The following is a 17,193-nucleotide window of genomic DNA, read 5'->3' as shown; positions in this document are numbered from 1 at the left end:
CCAATTGCCAGATGACCCGTTAGCAGGATTACCCGACTTACCTACCCATCCCCCAGAATTCACGCCAGGCGCGCGCTTTACGCAGGCGCGCAGATAAACTAGACCTTGACCCAGCAAATTGGCTATGGCCAGAAGAACTCAAGTTAGTGCACTGGCTCGTGCGCGTACACGAACTCGCATTCGCATGGGACGCCTCAGAGCGCGGGCGCCTCAACGAGACCTACTTCCCGCCATACAAGATTCCTATGGTTCCGCACATGCCTTGGTCTCAGCGCAATATTCCAATTCCACCAGCCACTTTAGATGAAGTAGTGCGCATTATCAAGGAGAAGATCTCGTCCGGAGTATATGAACCATCAACGGCCGCGTATCGCTCGCGCTGGTTCTGCATAGTAAAGAAAGATGGGAAATCCTTGCGCCTAGTTCACGACTTGCAGCCGCTTAATGCAGTAACAATTTGTGACGCGTCGCTTCCGCCTTTTGTTGAACTTCTCGCAGAAGCGTTCGCTGGATACGCGGTGTACGCAATATTGGACTTATATTCAGGTTATGACCAGCGCGCGCTTCACGTAGACTCGTGCGACTTGACAACCTTTGGAACGCCTTTGGGTCCCCATCGGCTAACCACTCTTCCTCAAGGACATGCTAATGCTGTACAGGTTTACCAAGGCGATACCGCGTTTATCCTGCAACACGAGATTCCAGAATTCACGTCGCCATTCGTGGATGATGTCCCGATCAAATCAGTGCGAACGCGCTATCAGCGCGAAGACGGTTCTTACGAGACAATACCCGAAAATGCAGGAATCCGGCGCTTCATCTGGGAGCATTGCATTGTTGTCAATCGCATTCTACAGTGCCTAGAGAACGTAGGCGCAACCGTATCCGCATCAAAGTTTGTTCTAGCCGCGCCTACGGCAATCATCGTCGGACACAAATGCACATTTGAAGGGCGCGTACCAGAAGAATCCAAGGTACAGAAGATTCGCGACTGGCCAGAACCCACCAATCAGTCGCAAGTGCGCGGATTTTTAGGAACTTGCGGCATCCTGCGCATATTCATTCGCGATTTCTCGCGCATCGCGCGCCCGCTAGTTAACCTCACCAGGAAAGACGCGCCATTTATATTTGGCCCTGAACAGCGCGAAGCCATGCAGACTCTCAAGGACTCAATTCTAGAATCGCCCGCACTAAGGCGCATCGACTATGATAGCGAGCGCAAAGTCATTCTAGCAGTCGATACTTCCAATATCGCTGTAGGATTTATCTTGCTGCAGATAGGCGAAGACGGAAAGCGCTATCCAAATCGATTTGGCTCAATCGCGCTAAACGACGTGGAAAGGCGCTACTCTCAAGCAAAGCTAGAACTCTTTGGACTCTTCCGCACGTTGCGCGCGGTGCGCGTATACATCTTCGGGGTAAAGAATCTGACGGTGGAGGTAGACGCGAAGTATATCAAAGGTATGATCAATAATCCGGACTTGCAGCCTAACGCGACCATCAACCGATGGATCGCGGGTATCCTTTTATTTTCATTCAAACTCGTTCATGTATCCGCGCAAAAGCATAAAGGCGTTGATGGCCTCTCAAGGAGACTAGTCGCCGAGGAAGATCCCATAGAGGACGATAATCATGAGGATTGGATTGATCGCGCATACTCGTTCGCTATCGCGCTTCTGAATGATCGCACGCATCGTATAGCTGGTGGTTCGGGTGACATACGCCACGAAGCACATCGCACATGTTTCATCTCGCAGAGCGCGCGCGTACCAGCGTTGCGCGTATATTTTGATGTCGCACAGACGGAAGAACCAGAACCAGATATTCCGCGCTCGGACGCGGCGCGCGCGCAAGACGCGCTGATGACCACTATAGAACAGTTTCTTACCATGCGCGAAAGACCCACTGACGTTTCAGGTGAAGAATTCGAGAAGTTCGTGAGCAACGCGGCGCGTTATTTCGTTCTGGAAGGCAACCTATGGCGCAGAGCATCGCACGGCAAACACCAACTTGTGTTACCTCCAAACAAGCGCTATCGCGTTCTCAAGGAGGCGCATGACGACTTAGGGCACAAGGGTATCTATACCGTCAGCGCGCGCCTACGGCTACGCTTTTGGTGGCCGCGCATCATCGAAGACATCAAATGGTACGGACAAACGTGTCACGAATGCCAAGTTCGCCAAACGAGGAGGCTGCATATTCCTCCAATTGTCCCCATACCAGGAGGTCTATTTCGCAAAGCGCACATCGACACGATGAAGATGCCCAGGGCGGGCGGATATGGATACCTCGTGCAAGCGCGATGCGCACTAACGTCGTATCCGGAATGGCGCATGCTGCGCAAAGAAAATACTAACGCGCTAACCGCTTTTATTTTCGAGGAGCTCTTGTGTAGGTGGGGCCCGATCACAGAGATAGTGACGGACAATGCGCCCGCATATAGGCTCGCAGTAGACGAACTCGCGCGCAAATACGGGATTCACCCGATCCGCATCTCGCCATATAATTCTCAGGCAAACGGTATAGTCGAAAGACGACACCGCGATGTCCGGGAGGCCATCATTAAAAGCTGCGATGGAGATGATTCTCGCTGGTATCAGGTAGTTCATTCAGTTTTCTGGGCCGAGCGCATCACCATTCATAAAGCGACGGGTTTATCGCCCTATTTCATGATGCATGGCATCGAGCCGATATTTCCCTTTGATCTTGCAGAAGCGACGTTCCTCGCGCCCTTACCAAGCCGAGGCGCGTTCACCACTACTGATCTTATAGCATGGCGCGCGCGCCAATTGCAGAAGCGCATAGAAGATATTAACGCGATTAGGGATAAAGTAGTCGCGGCGCGCTACAAGTCCATACGCGATTTTGAGAGACGCTTCTGCGCGTCTATCAAATCGCACGACTTCGAACCCGGTGCCTTAGTATTGGTATGCAACTCGAAAGTCGAATACGAGCTGAGCAAGAAGACGAAGCCACGCTATTTGGGACCTATGATCGTAGTGCGTCGCACGAAGGGAGGCTCATATATGTTGGCCGAGTTGGACAGCGCGATCTCAAAACTTCGGTTCGCCGCATTTCGCGTCATTCCTTACTACCCGCGTAGCGAGGAGCGCGTATCGGTAACCCAAATGACTGGAGTAGACGACGAGAGCATCGACGAACTAGAAGCGTATGAAACCGTTGAACCCGATGAAGACGAGCCTGAGCGCGCGCAAGACGATTAGCGCGCGCGACCATATTCCGCACGCCCGCGCATCACTCAATCATATTCGCGCGAACGCGCACCCCTCAAAACATAAAAACAAAAACACCAGATAATACGAAGAACACAAAAATATTCCATTAAGTACATACTCTCAGTGTTACCCCGGGTTTCGTCCGGTGATATCTCTCATATCATTTGTTCATATAACGCGCATTGCCTGCACATAAACCCCACAGACTCTAGAATATAACAAACACACCAAGAAACACGCTAATACCCCGCAAGTACATACTGATCACTACCTTAATTGTATAGCGCGCGCATAATCACCTCATTAGACTTTCACTTTCTAACGCGCGCGCGGCGCCGCGCACCTTTTTTTCCTAACTTTCATTTAAGCGCGCGCGCGTTATCGCTTCGACGCGCGCAGCGCAACACGGCAGGAATAGATGATGGAAGGCGCGCGAAGAAGACAAGACGGGCGCGCACCCCGCAGAAAATTCAGTAAAGTCCATTGCATTACCTTGATCTCGTTGCGCGCTTGTCATTTACTTACATACTTATCATTCTAATTTCTTAAGCCCAGTGAATCAGATAAGGACATGGACATGGACAAGGCAACACAGGATACATTGTACAGGCGCATTGGCGCTTAAGAGACAAGGAAAACAAAAGAGAGGTACATCTACTTAAGAGAGTCATTGATCTGCCTCTCCAATTCAGCCCAAGCGTTGGACATGGCGAAAAACTTGTTGGAATAATTGAGGAGGTCCGCCTGTTGGGCGCGCGCATACTGGCGCATCTGGAGAGTGGAAGTGCGCAAGTGCGCATTTTCCTCCTTCAAACGCGCGGCTTCGGCGCGCGCTTCCTTCAACTCCACCGCTGGATCCTTGAACTTGTCCTTTCCCTTAGGCGCAGAACCAGACGCCAAAGGACCAACGGCGCGCACTGGAATATCGCGCGAGGCGCGCACGACTTTCTCCTCCACAGAGCGCTCTCCAACAATCTCTACATCCATCTCAGACTCCTCAGATTCTTCTTCATCCTCAACAGCGATGGAGGAAGCGGTCTCCTTTGCAGACTCAGCAATAGGGCGCTTAGGCATCGGTTTGCGCGGGCGCGCCTTAGGCGCATCAGTAAGGTTGCGCTTAGCTAATCCACAGCAGTCAGCGGCGCGCGCCAATAAAAGACAAGAGGCGCGACTTACAGAAAGTGCAAGCGCGCTTGGACACATCACAAGGAGGGCACCGGCGACCAGGCGCGCCTCCACAGTCAATGTCCTTGGCAATGCAGGCGCCACAGCGCCGCGCTTTGTTCATAGACATGCGCCCGACGCGCGCCTAGCGCAACCAAACATGTTAATAGAGAGGCGCGCCAACAGGAAACAGAAGGTGTACCTTCTTGCTGGCATCAGTACCAGACGCGTCAGTGGCGCGCGCCTCGAGTTCGGAGGCGCCAGTGGCGCGCGCAGCCTGCATGGGAGGCGCCTGAGGAACTGACGCAATCGCCTTCGCCTTCCAGTCCTTCACCACCGCCTCAATCTCCTTACAACTCTTCCGCCCCTGCTTTAACAATTCCGCGCTCTTGTCATCCATCTCCAGCGCCACCGCTAACACACCCGCGCGCATAGAACAACCGTTCAAAGTAGCCTAGGAGTGTCAGTCCATAACCAAGTCCAATACATGTAAGCGCACTCACCAGCACAGAATACCACTCGCGCAACCACATCTCTTGATCCTCGAGGAGTTCCGCCTTGAGTTCAGGCGCGGACATCACGCATCCCTCCAGGGAGACTAAGATGGAGGCCCAAGCGGTGAAGAGGCGATCGGTATCGGATTCCACGCTAGCGTCGCCCATAGGCGCGTCCTCAGGAAGCCCTTGCGCCACTGGAACAGGCTCAGGGGAAGGAGTGGCGTTCAGCATAGCAACATTGAAAGTAGGCATGGTGAGAGATTGATAAGAAAGAAGTTAAGAGATCGCGAGAACGCGTCCATCCTCTTATCAACATCTCCCCCGATTACATCATCGATGCTCGCGATCATCAATGGACAACCCTACTCTCGCAATCACCTGATCCCTGTCTATCACCACCTCTCTAAGTCCAAGATCCCGCGCTATAGCACTGAGTGGGGACACTCAGAATGTAAGTCCCCAGGAGATGTAGAGACTCGCGCGTCTCAATGACGAATATCCGGCCTTTAACCATACATTCCTATATGTTACAGCTCTACTCCTAAGGACCAGTCTCGCGCGCGCCTTATCCGAACTCGCGCGCACTTAGGCGCGCCTTACCTACGCACGCGCGCGTTCGCGCGCCTCCCCATAGGTCTTCGCGCTATCGTCCGTCCATCCGTCCCATGTCCTTACTGATTCGCTGGTGCGTTATTTCTATCTTATCCATTGAACTAATAAAATCTTCAGTCCGACATCCGCGCTACTTATGGAAAGTTTATTTAAACTTAGTTATAATTAGAGTTGATATGGTTACTCGGTTCGGGAGCGCGCTCGGAAGCGCGCCTTCTCCATTCTTAAATACAGAAGGGTTTCCTTTGGTTCTGGTACTTACTTTTCCCTTATCTTTGTGTACTGGAAAGTGAATAGATCACCTCCCCACTTGTTATCTGATCATATCCTCCTGTCAATCCTCCACCTTTGCACTCACTCCTCAGTAAGATCTTGCCTCTAACACTTTAGGCGCGCCTTCACTTCGCGCGCGCGCATTCTCGGACCTCCCGCTCACGCGCGCCTTCGCGCGCGTTATCTTCTCGCGCCTATTAGCGCCCGCCTAGCTCACAGAGTTTCCCTCCACTTTATTTCGAGGAACTTCTCTCAGTGGTTGTCCTTTGGGTCGAGTCGTTGTCTCGTATCCCGGTCTTGCTGTTGAGCACCCCTTTTGTTTTAAGTGTTTTCACGTATAGTCAAGATTCCTCATCTACACCGCACATATGCGACTTTAACGTATGAGGTTTCGATTGCGGCAAATTCGAGAAACTGTTCAAGTGAGCCGTTACTGAGCCCAGAAAATGCCAAAGTTGACTCGGACAACTTACCGTGTCACCAAACCATCCATGAAGTTCTACCGAATTATTCTCAGGAGTGGGAGTATAAACATAGCCTATATGGTAGGAGTTATTGGACTCCATGACGGCGACAGTGACCACTCAGATGGTACTAGTAGATTGACTTCAATAAACTAGTAGGGGGAATGTTTCGTGTTGAAAAATCGTTGTGATACTCACGAGGCTTTTAAGACTTGCAAGTCCTTACATTGACTCAATGAACCAGAAGATTTAGTACGTAGTTGTTGTGTGGTGTACAAGACACGATGGTGATTGCTAGGTCCTGGTCAGATATTGGCTGTGGAGCGTCAGGGGTCCATCACGATAAGATTCAATTCAGTTGTGTAAAATCCTGACCTCATGTTAGTATCACTGAAGGAGGCTCCTGCGGGCATAAGTTCATGAATCTATATTGAGTTGAGTGCTGTGACTTCAAGCGCTGCAGCGCTGAACAGTGAACACGCATATGGTAAATAAACGGATAGAGCCAATTCGCACGCCAGAATCACTCACCCCAAATTAAATCAATAAGCCCAATTTCCACGCTGGTTTGCAGACCCGTTAAATTTGTAGACCCAGTGGAACCAATTTCCATGCTGGTTCGCGGACCCGTTAAATTTGTAGACCCAATGGAACCAATTTCCACGCTGGTATAAACTTAGACCAGCGGCATCTGTTGATGATATCATTGATGGAGTTCGTGCACTTGATTCGTGCCCCTCAGGCCTGCAATGTGTAAGCCAGATAGTCGATTTTAGAGCAGACCGGTTCCCAAACATAGGCAGCACCACACGATCTTGGCACCAGCACATGGTTATTCAATTACCGAACAATACATAATATTATTATGCAACTTACCTCGAGTCTTGACTTAGTTAATAGCGTGGGGTTTGCGCGCTGACTCTACATATCGAGGAAGTTCGTGCGCCAGTGATGTGCCCTGGCGGACTCAAATAGATGTTCAAAATGTGGACCATCTCAACAACAATAGGTGGTTTATTTGGCGTGCTGCGTCTAACAACAGCACTGGCAGTGATTTGATGAGGACAGGGACATAGCTGTGTGTGATCCATGGTTGTGCAAACCCCTCGGAACAATCCGAACTACTACCTACTTGAACTTCGAGCTAATGACTATACGAAGCAACCTGTTCAAAACTCCCACCTCCTCTAACCCTACTAGAGATCAACTCGAACCACATACAACCATGACTATGCCAGTCGTTGACAAATCAAATTCCCTAAGCTGCGCCACATGGCGTGACCATGTTATCCACGATCAAGATGCGATATACCCTTCTCCTCCTGCTTCGCACGAAACTGTAACACAAGAGGCTCTATCATCTGTGTGTGGACCTTGAGTAGTAGATTTCATAAAATGTGACTAATAACAATTAACAAGATGGACGTATTATGTCTTCCTCCGTTCTGGGAGACAAGTCGTGATAGCAATCTCACAATTGCCCTCATTAACGCTCAACGTTCAGAGCGTCGTGCAGAGTAGACTTATTCGGAGACGCTTGAAGCGGGTATTGATCGAACAAGAACTCTATAGTCATATGGAGCAACATACCAATCACAGACTTCGGAAAGCCGACACCAGCATTGGTGTTTCACGTGACGTATTTCGTGCGTGTGGGCTGACACCTGCAGGGAAGATATTCGACGATGTCGATAGCGATGTGTCGAGTATAATACACAATTCCGAGGATTCCTCCTAAGACCTTATCATTTATTAGTACATGTATTTCTTGTTCAATACATCACAGGTATATCGCACCAGTATCTTGGTTACTTTGTTCTTTATGTTTTTGTAATCAGAGAAATGCAATATGAGCCATGTAAAATGATTTCCCGAGCGTAGTGCTGAGTGTTCTCAGGCTACCGTGTCACTACTAGTACTAGTAACTACTAGTCATCTTCTAAAGTCAGATCAATGACCTTTGTTCCGCGGTCTCTTCGCCCAGCCTCTCCTATGCAATTGTGGCGCTCAAATGTCCGTCTTGTCATGATAAGCTGACAATCATTACACTGCGTAAGAAACCGACGAAATTCAGCTTCTGTGAGGCCCGGCTGAGTGAAAGAATCTAATTTTAGAAGCCTGTCGAGCGTGTGAGTTTTATTCCGTTGAAGCTGCCGTTTCTGAATGAAATCTAGCTTAATGTCTATGGGCGGACAAGTCAGCATCCATCTATCATGTAAGTTTCTCCATGGACATGCCTTCTCCGTCAACAAACACGATATCTAGTGGTCTGGCCTCGTCAGGGCCTATTGACATTAGGATTAGTATTGTTAACAGCTATCGCAAATAGTACGAAGCCGCATCTTACTTCGTCGCGAGTAACGCTTTACAGGCAATCCGCATGAATTGAATGTTTGCTCAATGAAAACTACATTCATAAGTGATTAGCGCCATGATAAAGTCAACCAAAATTGATTGATCAACAGAACTCACTGACATATCCACATTTGCTCAAGGCACAACAGGCTATGTACTCTCCTGTACGCAGTCCCCGTTTTGACATCACTATTGCTGCCTCACGGGGATCATTGGGATTATGGTCATCTATGAATGCACATAGACAGTGAGGTCCTCGGAATTGGTGGGATTTTCGATATGCTGCGAGGTCAGAAGGGACGACACGCGCTCCGTTATCGTTGACTGGCCTGGATCCAAATAATGGGTAAGATATTCGATATAATTCCTGACTATTTGGCTAACGCACCAATACCATACATCTAGCGTTTCTCCAGTCTCACTGTCCAGTTCGAGCACAATGTTTGTACTATTTCTGGCTTGAGCCGCAAGCTTTGCTCGCTGACACTCGTGAAGTTCGTCAGCTGTAATGCCGGACTGTACCGTACGATCAGGTGCCATCTGTGAGCGGATCAAACTTGTGTAACTTGTCACACCCCTCAGGTCGGTGAGCATTTATACTATTTAATATGCTAGCCTTAGTTTAATGTTGTTTAGTACCACACTGTCATAAAGATGATTATCAGGCGAGTCATTAGGGCATCATTTGGTGCGCTTACATATGTGTGCCATCGTACTTCCCAATTCAAGTTTTTAGGCGAGTTCTGCTTACTAGTTGCGCGACTTGTCAGTGACAACCCCAGCCGATGTCAGGGTTATTCAATTCCTCGTGGTTCGGCTCAGTTGATACACGCACGCCATGTTATTTCCTAATTGAATTCTATACAGATTTCGTGTCGTGGCAATTACGGACTAGGTACCAGTAAGCGTCCAACCAATTTCGAAAGCGAACTACTACCATCCATTTGTCTAAGTGTTTCCGTCAACTCAGACCTGACAATGGACGACTCATTTGCATCCTCCTCCTATGCGATCCCAGCAGGATATTCGACCATTTGCAAGTGCGGAAGAAGCTTCACTCAGCTGAATGCATATGCAAATCATCAGCGGACGTGTAAAAAGAGGAAGAAATATCTTTCGAATGCACTAGCGAAGGCAAAGGAGGTGTGGACTGCAAGGAAAAGGCCATGTAGAGAAGATGAACGTGACGAGACAGCTCCGAGTCTCTCTCCAACCTGGCATGACTTGGATACCGCAACTCCAGGTCAGACTTCATTCATCGGTTCTGAGCAGGTTGCTATTGATGGAGTGGAACATAATTCAAGGTCAAGATTAGACCTTGCAGGTGCAGGTGCAACTGGTATCGAATTTGAACACAATGTGAGTGCCGTGGTGAATAGTATCAACTATCTTTCTTATGATTAACTTGAATATCGGCACGGTCCTTTAGGATGTCTGTGGCCCTTCAGAATCTTCACATTCGGTTGACGATTCAGGGTCGCTTGCTCAGCGTCGCCCACGACTCCTCAATCGCCATCTTCCTGCACGGTTTCGAGACATTCTTCCTCAACCACTGCCCCCACACACGGCCGAGTCAACTCTGTCATCCGCCACAGATCATCCACCCACCTCGGACACAAGTTCACTGCTTTCACGTACCCTTCGCTTCTTTGTCACACTTCCCAACATGTTTGGACTTTCACGTCGATATTATGGCAATCAACTGCCGACTCATGACCCAGAAGAGGTCACAACTTTGGAGAACCTCACCCTTACACCGTCGGACCAAGTCAGTCGGGATCAGAACGCTGGTGGGGGAGACAAGAACCTTTTCTATCCATATCCAAATAAATCATCGTTTCTCTTGGGCGACTTGTTTTGGAACGGCGGTCTCCAGAAGTCCCACAAAAGCTTCAGGGAGCTACTACAGATCATCGGTAATCCTCAGTTTCGGCCAGAGGATATATCTGCTACGCGGTGGAACCTGATCAACGATAAACTTGGATCTAGTGCTGAAGGTGCGGGACGGCTGACTATGCCATTTGAAGGCGCCGGATGGAAGAAAACTGCCATTAATATCAAGATACCTATCCACAAACGTGCGGATAACCCTGGCGTTCACAACTACCTGACTGCAGATTTCTTTCACCGATCACTTGTATCTGTCATTCGTGAAAAGCTCAAAAATCAAACACACGACGAACTATTCCACTATCAACCATACGAACTACTTTGGAATGGTGGACCATCCAAGAAACCCACCCGCGTTCATGGAGAACTGTATACCTCTGAGGCCTTCATCGAGGCGCATTGTAAACTTCAAGAGTCTCAACCTGAGCCTGGGTGTGAGCTGGAGCGGGTCATTGTTGCTCTCATGTTTTGGTCAGACTCGACTCATCTGACCTCCTTCGGTAATTCAAAACTCTGGCCCTGTTATATGTTTTTCGGGAACGAGTCGAAGTATAGAAGGTGTAAGCCTTCTTGTCATCTATGCAATCATGTTGCCTACTTCAACCACGTATGTACCCACATACTCTCCGCTGTTTGTCATACTCATGTGCTATACATTGTCTTGAAGCTTCCAGATAGTTTTAAGGATTTCGCTACAAGTCACTTTGGTGGTAAAGGCCCTGGCGCTGATTTTATGGCGCATTGCCACAGGGAATTGTTTCATGAACAATGGAAGATCATGCTGGATGACGAGTTTTTAGAAGCATGTAAACATGGTATTGTGATACGTTGTTGTGATGGGATCGAACACCACTTTTACCCCCGGATCTTCACCTATTCTGCCGACTATCCAGAGAAGTAAGTCAAAATTAAACGTAGAGAGTTGATTAACTAAGTTTTCTGCCCACCCCATCATCAGGGCATTGCTTGCTACAATACAGACCATGGGTGGGTGTCCATGCCCTCGATGCCTTATTCCGAAGTCCCGTGTGCAGAATCTGGGCATGTCACTCGACATAAAACAACGCCAGATGCTTGCACGTTTGGATGACAATGTGCGGCAAGATAAAGTCGCCGTCTCCCGCTCACACATTTATGATCGTGGTTATGGTGTTCGTAGCAATGTCGTTGAAAACATACTGAAAGAGCATTCATTAGTGCCGACCTCCGTAATACATTCGCATTGTTATTGAACCCTGCACATATACTGACCATGGCCTTTCAGAATGCGTTTTCAGAGAGACTCGGCTGCCTCGGCTTCAATCTGTTCATCATGCTGGTCGTAGACCTTATGCATGAATTTGAACTTGGTGTCTGGAAAGCGTTGTTCACCCACTTGATACGCATCCTCAGCGCTGCTCACACAGGTGACGCATTGGTGCACGAACTCGATCGTCGGTATGTTTCATTAAATAATCATGATATAGGCCATCTGACTGTTGGAACACTCAAGCTATAGACTCACTCCGACCTTTGGCCATGATACCATCCGAAAATTCAGCTCAAATGCTTCTGAAATGAAGAAAATGGGGCTTGTGACTTCGAAGACCTTCTTCAGGTAATGCTTCATATTTTTCCTACCCATTTTCACGGTTTATATCTGTCCTCTCAGTGTGCTATCCCTGCATTTGAAGGTCTCCTCCCAGAGCCATACAATAGAGATATTTTAACTTTGCTTTTTACTTGCGCCCATTGGCACGCCCTTGCAAAGTTGTGCATGCACACAGACGAAACCCTCGTTTTCCTTGACGCTGTCACTGTTAAACTTGGAAAACAGCTTCGTCAATTCCAGAAAGACACCTGTATAGCCTTCAAGACTCGAGAGTTAAGGCGGGAAGCAGAACATCGCCAGCGCCAGCAGTCACGAAGCCATGTTGGCGAGGCAGAGGTAACGACAACTCATCAGTCAACTCAGCGACTGAAGACTTTCAATCTACAAACCTACAAGTTGCACGCCCTCAGGGATTATTCAACATCAATACACAAATTTGGCACAACTGACTCATACAGCACTGAACCGGTGAATAAACATGTTCTACTACTTATCGATCATGTACTTAATCCTTCGTGGATTGTAGGGAGAGCTAGAGCACCGCACGTCAAAAGCTAGGTATCATCGAACAGACCGGAAAGAATAAGTGGAACAGATTACCCGCTGTAGAAACAACAATACTGAGTGGAACAAATGATGCTCCTGACAGTATCTATAAAAAGTTGTGAGGTCGCGCGTTGCCTAGTCTGCGTTACTTGAGGAGACAAGTGCGTTCGACCCTAGGGGAAGCGAGTGCTGCGAAGATCTAGAGGTACGCGCTTCAGCGAAGCGCGAGAAAGCGCAGGTGCGCGCAAGGCGCGGGAACACGCGCGCGTATTAGCGCGAAGCGTGGGAAAGCGCGCGCGCGTATGCGGAAATGATAGATAGACTAGACTTAAGTGATAATATGATGCAAGAGATGTGAGAGCGCAAGATCTAAAGGAATAGGTTTCTACTATGTTCTGCTAAGTAGTAAGTAAGTAGTAATAGGTAAAATGCGAGGTAAAGTAAGGTAAAGTGTAGTATGTACTGCTGGCGCTTATATAGCGTGCCTAAGCGCGGTCATGCGGAGCCGAAGCGCTACCGAGTAGGTATGTAAAAATATATATGAGTTGAACGACATCAGGCCCGTATGCACCACATTCACGATGAACAAGCGCCACACAGTGTAGCAAATGAGGAGGAAGTTGCGACATCGCCCGAAGCTCATTTCCACATCGGGAAATCCCAAAACTACCCAGAGAATATTACGCTGTTCCTCCAGAGGAACTTAGGGGATCCTGCTGTGAAAGTACGTGTGACAAAGTGTTGCGATAGCTCGAATACGACATGGTGCTGATTCTGAGTCACAGGACTTTTTACCCAAGCTTCAGCGCTTCCTCCTGCCCAAAATTAAGGAGATCTTAACTGGAGAAAGGAGTTTTTCAGATCGTAACAATTCCACCGCTGTCCCAGGAACTACTAGTACCCCAGCATCTTCAGACTCAGAAGGCCATGTCTTTATTAAGGCCGATTGCATGTACAGACACAATCTGATGCGTCTCAATCACACAACGTATGATGTCCGCCGAGCACAGGACATTATAAATCCATCAACATCACACTGCAATATCATGCTCCTGGGACAAGCTGGCGCCACGACCAATTTGGAGTCTGACGACCAATGACATCCATACATCTATGCTCGCGTGCTTGGCATTTATCATGTCAATGCCACGTATATTGGTCCTGGCATGATTGACTATCGCTCACATCGAATTGACTTCCTGTGGGTGCGCTGGTATCAATACATGGGTCATTTCCCAAGTAGGTACTCATCGTTAGACCGAGCTTGCTTCCTGCCTATGGCAGAACCAGACGCATTTGGTTTTGTTGATCCTAGCGATGTTCTTCGTGGCTGCCATATTATTCCCCAGTTCTCGCAAGGCCTACGGCACTCAGATGGCAAGGGTGTTTCTAATTATGCGCAGGATAAGTTGGACTGGAAATCTTATTATATCAATTGGTGTGTCCATTAGCTTTATTAACCTATCCCCACCCTAATATGGCCACTTAGTTTCGTAGACCGCGACATGTTCATGCGGTATCACTTGGGGTTAGGAGTTGGACACACCTACACTGATACTAGTCGCGAAGATACCGACACAACAGTAGTAAACGTGGAAGATTTCGAGGACTTCGAAGCAGAAGGGGAAGTGACTTCTTTGCAAGATTGCGGCACAGATAGTGAAGTGTCCGACTCAGACTCAGGATCTGATTCAGGCAACGACTCGGAGGACTCGGAACAGTGTCTAGATTATGATGAGTACGATACCCTAGACTACGAGAACTAAGTGTGGTGGTAGTAGGCTATGATAGTTTGGGACGACTAAAAAGGAAAACTCACGTAATCACATACATGACTCAGAATATCATGACCCCGAGTCGCAGAGGGTGCCAGTGATGACGTTCTCAGATATAGACGGACAGATAGATCCGATGTTTTCGTGGCTCCCCACCATTGTAATTATTATAATTTATTGTCGACAAGCATTGCAAAATGTAGCTCTGGTGTTTGTTATTGATTATATCTATGTGGCTTAAGTTTTATTTTGTTGATTTGAGATTAGGGTAGTACTACGAGTTCGGGTTTCAGATGGATCATGTGCGGATCTGGTTCTTTCAGTCACCTCATATTAAGTCCTACAAACCAAGACCTACTAGTGTGACCAAGGGATACTGATACTTGTTTAGCAGCTTTTGAAGATCTAAGTTCAAACTAAGCTGCGGTGGACTCGGATTAAATTCTCAATGTCACGTCGAACTACTAGTACCAATCGGAGGGAGCGACTCCGAGTCAGGGCTAGGAAAAGGTTCATCCGACCCACAAACATAAGGGGAGGCAAATTGTCATTCTGTCATACTAATTTAGGTTGGTGCGTTATTGCTGGAACCTGCAACAGTTTGAGCTCCTTACTCAAAACTGCACCAAACATCACGGCCGAACTATTTAGTAAGTTGAGTTGTTGTCATGGCGTACTCGGAACTGATTATCATCCTCTCTTGCAATCGTTTGCACCTAGTAGAACCATGTCTGACGACCAGCCTGAGAAATCTTGTGGCCAATGTTGCAAACAAGTTGACGCCCTTCAATTAGGTCCAAGGAAAAGACCGTGAGTGCCTTATTTGCAGGAGCCATTCGCTACTGATTTAGATTGCAATTATAATATAGAAGCGTGACTGACCCATTGGTACACTATGGGCGTCATTTTGGACGAACTGTTCATGCTCTTTGCAACTTCCAAGCCCTTCTGACAAACGGCATCTTACGGATGGGAGAACTGGTCGATGCGCCAGAAGAAAACTTTACCGCCGAGTATGTTACTCTCCTGCAGTGTTGCTGTATTTAACCAAGTGTATACTCCAAGGGAAAGGTGCGAGCATCGTGTTTTTCAAGAGCTCCTGAAGTCTGTTGCAGGACTGGAAGAACGCTTGATGCAGGACAGAGGTGACGAAGTTGACATCATTGCAGAGCTGGCAAGTACCGTCCACTGTTCCTAGTACTACTTCGAGTTAGTTACTTATCTTACATATCATCAGCTCACCAAAGGCGCATCTGGTGCCAGGGGCGATGATACAAAAAGCCTCAAAGGTAGTGTACTCGACTGGATCACCCCAAAGGGACAGAATCTTGTTCCTCCTCTTGCTCGCAATGTGAAAATTGACCGCGGCTTTCATCATGAACGGACAGGTGCTTTGCTATGTCCTGCCGGTATCGACTGGTCAAACTCAGAGTGCGTGATATTTTATCTATATCTTTCCTTGGTGTAAATACTGATAGAGTACAGAACAAAAGCTAAGCTACGAAGTGGCGAGATCATTGTGACTGGAGACCAGTGGCCACTGTTCTTGTATGCCGATTATCGTTACGATCCTGAAGATCCGTGGAACGGTTTGTTTCAAAGCGCCTTACTGGTTTGTGTATGATACAAGCTCCATCATGTCGCTTCCAAATGTCTCAACTAAGATTACAGGCCTACAAACACGTCTTTACGTCCCCCAGTTCTGTAGACAGAGAACCAAAGGCAACTCGTTCAGGTAATGCCCGGATTCACGAGATGACCCAAGTTACTTTGCCCTCGGTTGCATACATTGCAACGCAGGTGTGTCAATGTTTCCAATCTATATTTCCGATATCCATAATACTGAGTGACTATTCCTTCCAGGTCCGATTTGCCCTCACGTCATCACCTGTGTTTTCACGCACTGACACGGTCACTGACTCTGAAAGGTTCTACAACTCCATTTTGGACGTTTTCAAAGACCCAGACGAGAAACAAGAAGTGGATAACCTTATCGTATGGTGGAACAGGTAATTGATTACTTGGAAGTTATATTCTGTTCCGCTGAGTCTAGTGCGTTCCAGGCAGGTCTTCCCTTCATTCTCGACTGCTCAACGACCCCTTGCCAAGAATAGTGCGCTAGCGAGGATTCGAGAGAAGCGAGCACAGATGAAAGAATTAGTTTTAGTCCCTAATAGTGGTAACGGCGGTGTGTAGCATAAAGTGAGGACATAATGTTCGATTTTCCACTGTAACTACTGGTAGAGAATCTATATTTTGTGATCCCGCTATACACTGTGCATGCCGCGAGGAGCTTGTAACACATCACCGAAGTTATACCCAACATCAAACTGAAATGTGATGATCAATTCTGCTCATTTTTATATGTTTTTGCCAATGGCAGCAATCAAGATAGTTATGATGCTATGATACCGAGGTTATACCCAACATCAAACTGAAAATGTAATGATCAATTCCACTCATTTTTGTATGTTTTTATCAATCCTTGGCAATCAAGGTAGTCCTGATGCTGTGGCCAACTATAGTGTCTGTCTTGTACTGCAGATTTAGTCTGGTATTCTCGCTCCAAATTCACCAGCAAGGTCATGATTACTTTGCTGGTAACGAGTACAACAAATGTATTTTTGGACAATGCTGATAAGAATGATATTGATTGGACATGCCATAAAGGCAGGCATCCATTATACACGTAGATACTAGAGTTTGTGGTGCTGCACAATTTTAAAACTTGACCCTCCTTGCCATGCAGACACCCCCTTGCAATTGCTACTATCACCATGGTGACATTTG

General features: G+C 47.9%; 4 protein-coding genes across 4 annotated transcripts; 3 read left to right on the top strand and 1 right to left on the bottom strand.

Annotated features, from left to right (window-relative positions):
* Window positions 1-7,471: 7,471 nt before the first annotated feature.
* F5891DRAFT_1196355 (uncharacterized protein) lies at window positions 7,472-7,767 on the top strand (the record flags this gene model as incomplete). The annotated part of the gene is made up of 2 exons (XM_041368277.1): window positions 7,472-7,609; window positions 7,666-7,767. The coding sequence occupies 2 exons, from the start codon at window positions 7,472-7,474 to the stop codon at window positions 7,765-7,767; spliced, it is 240 nt and encodes a 79-aa protein (XP_041219083.1).
* A 690-nt stretch (window positions 7,768-8,457) lies between these two features.
* F5891DRAFT_985852 (uncharacterized protein) lies at window positions 8,458-9,141 on the bottom strand (the record flags this gene model as incomplete). Its single annotated transcript, XM_041377659.1, has 4 exons — window positions 8,458-8,531; window positions 8,594-8,653; window positions 8,719-8,930; window positions 8,990-9,141. The coding sequence occupies 4 exons, from the start codon at window positions 9,139-9,141 to the stop codon at window positions 8,458-8,460; spliced, it is 498 nt and encodes a 165-aa protein (XP_041219082.1).
* Window positions 9,142-13,193: 4,052 nt separating this feature from the next.
* Window positions 13,194-13,728, top strand: F5891DRAFT_1196353 (uncharacterized protein; the record flags this gene model as incomplete). The annotated part of the gene is made up of 2 exons (XM_041368276.1): window positions 13,194-13,352; window positions 13,414-13,728. The coding sequence occupies 2 exons, from the start codon at window positions 13,194-13,196 to the stop codon at window positions 13,726-13,728; spliced, it is 474 nt and encodes a 157-aa protein (XP_041219081.1).
* A 1,402-nt stretch (window positions 13,729-15,130) lies between these two features.
* F5891DRAFT_1131252 (uncharacterized protein) lies at window positions 15,131-16,599 on the top strand (the record flags this gene model as incomplete). Its single annotated transcript, XM_041364645.1, has 8 exons — window positions 15,131-15,213; window positions 15,273-15,416; window positions 15,469-15,577; window positions 15,641-15,834; window positions 15,889-16,015; window positions 16,075-16,203; window positions 16,267-16,412; window positions 16,467-16,599. 8 exons carry the CDS (start codon window positions 15,131-15,133, stop codon window positions 16,597-16,599), a joined length of 1,065 nt encoding a protein of 354 aa, XP_041219080.1.
* Window positions 16,600-17,193: the final 594 nt, after the last annotated feature.

This window comes from Suillus fuscotomentosus, assembly GCF_016647785.1.
Source record: "Suillus fuscotomentosus strain FC203 chromosome Unknown F5891scaffold_98, whole genome shotgun sequence".
NCBI lineage: Eukaryota > Fungi > Basidiomycota > Agaricomycetes > Boletales > Suillaceae > Suillus > Suillus fuscotomentosus.
This window is presented reverse-complemented; position numbering and strand designations above follow the sequence as displayed.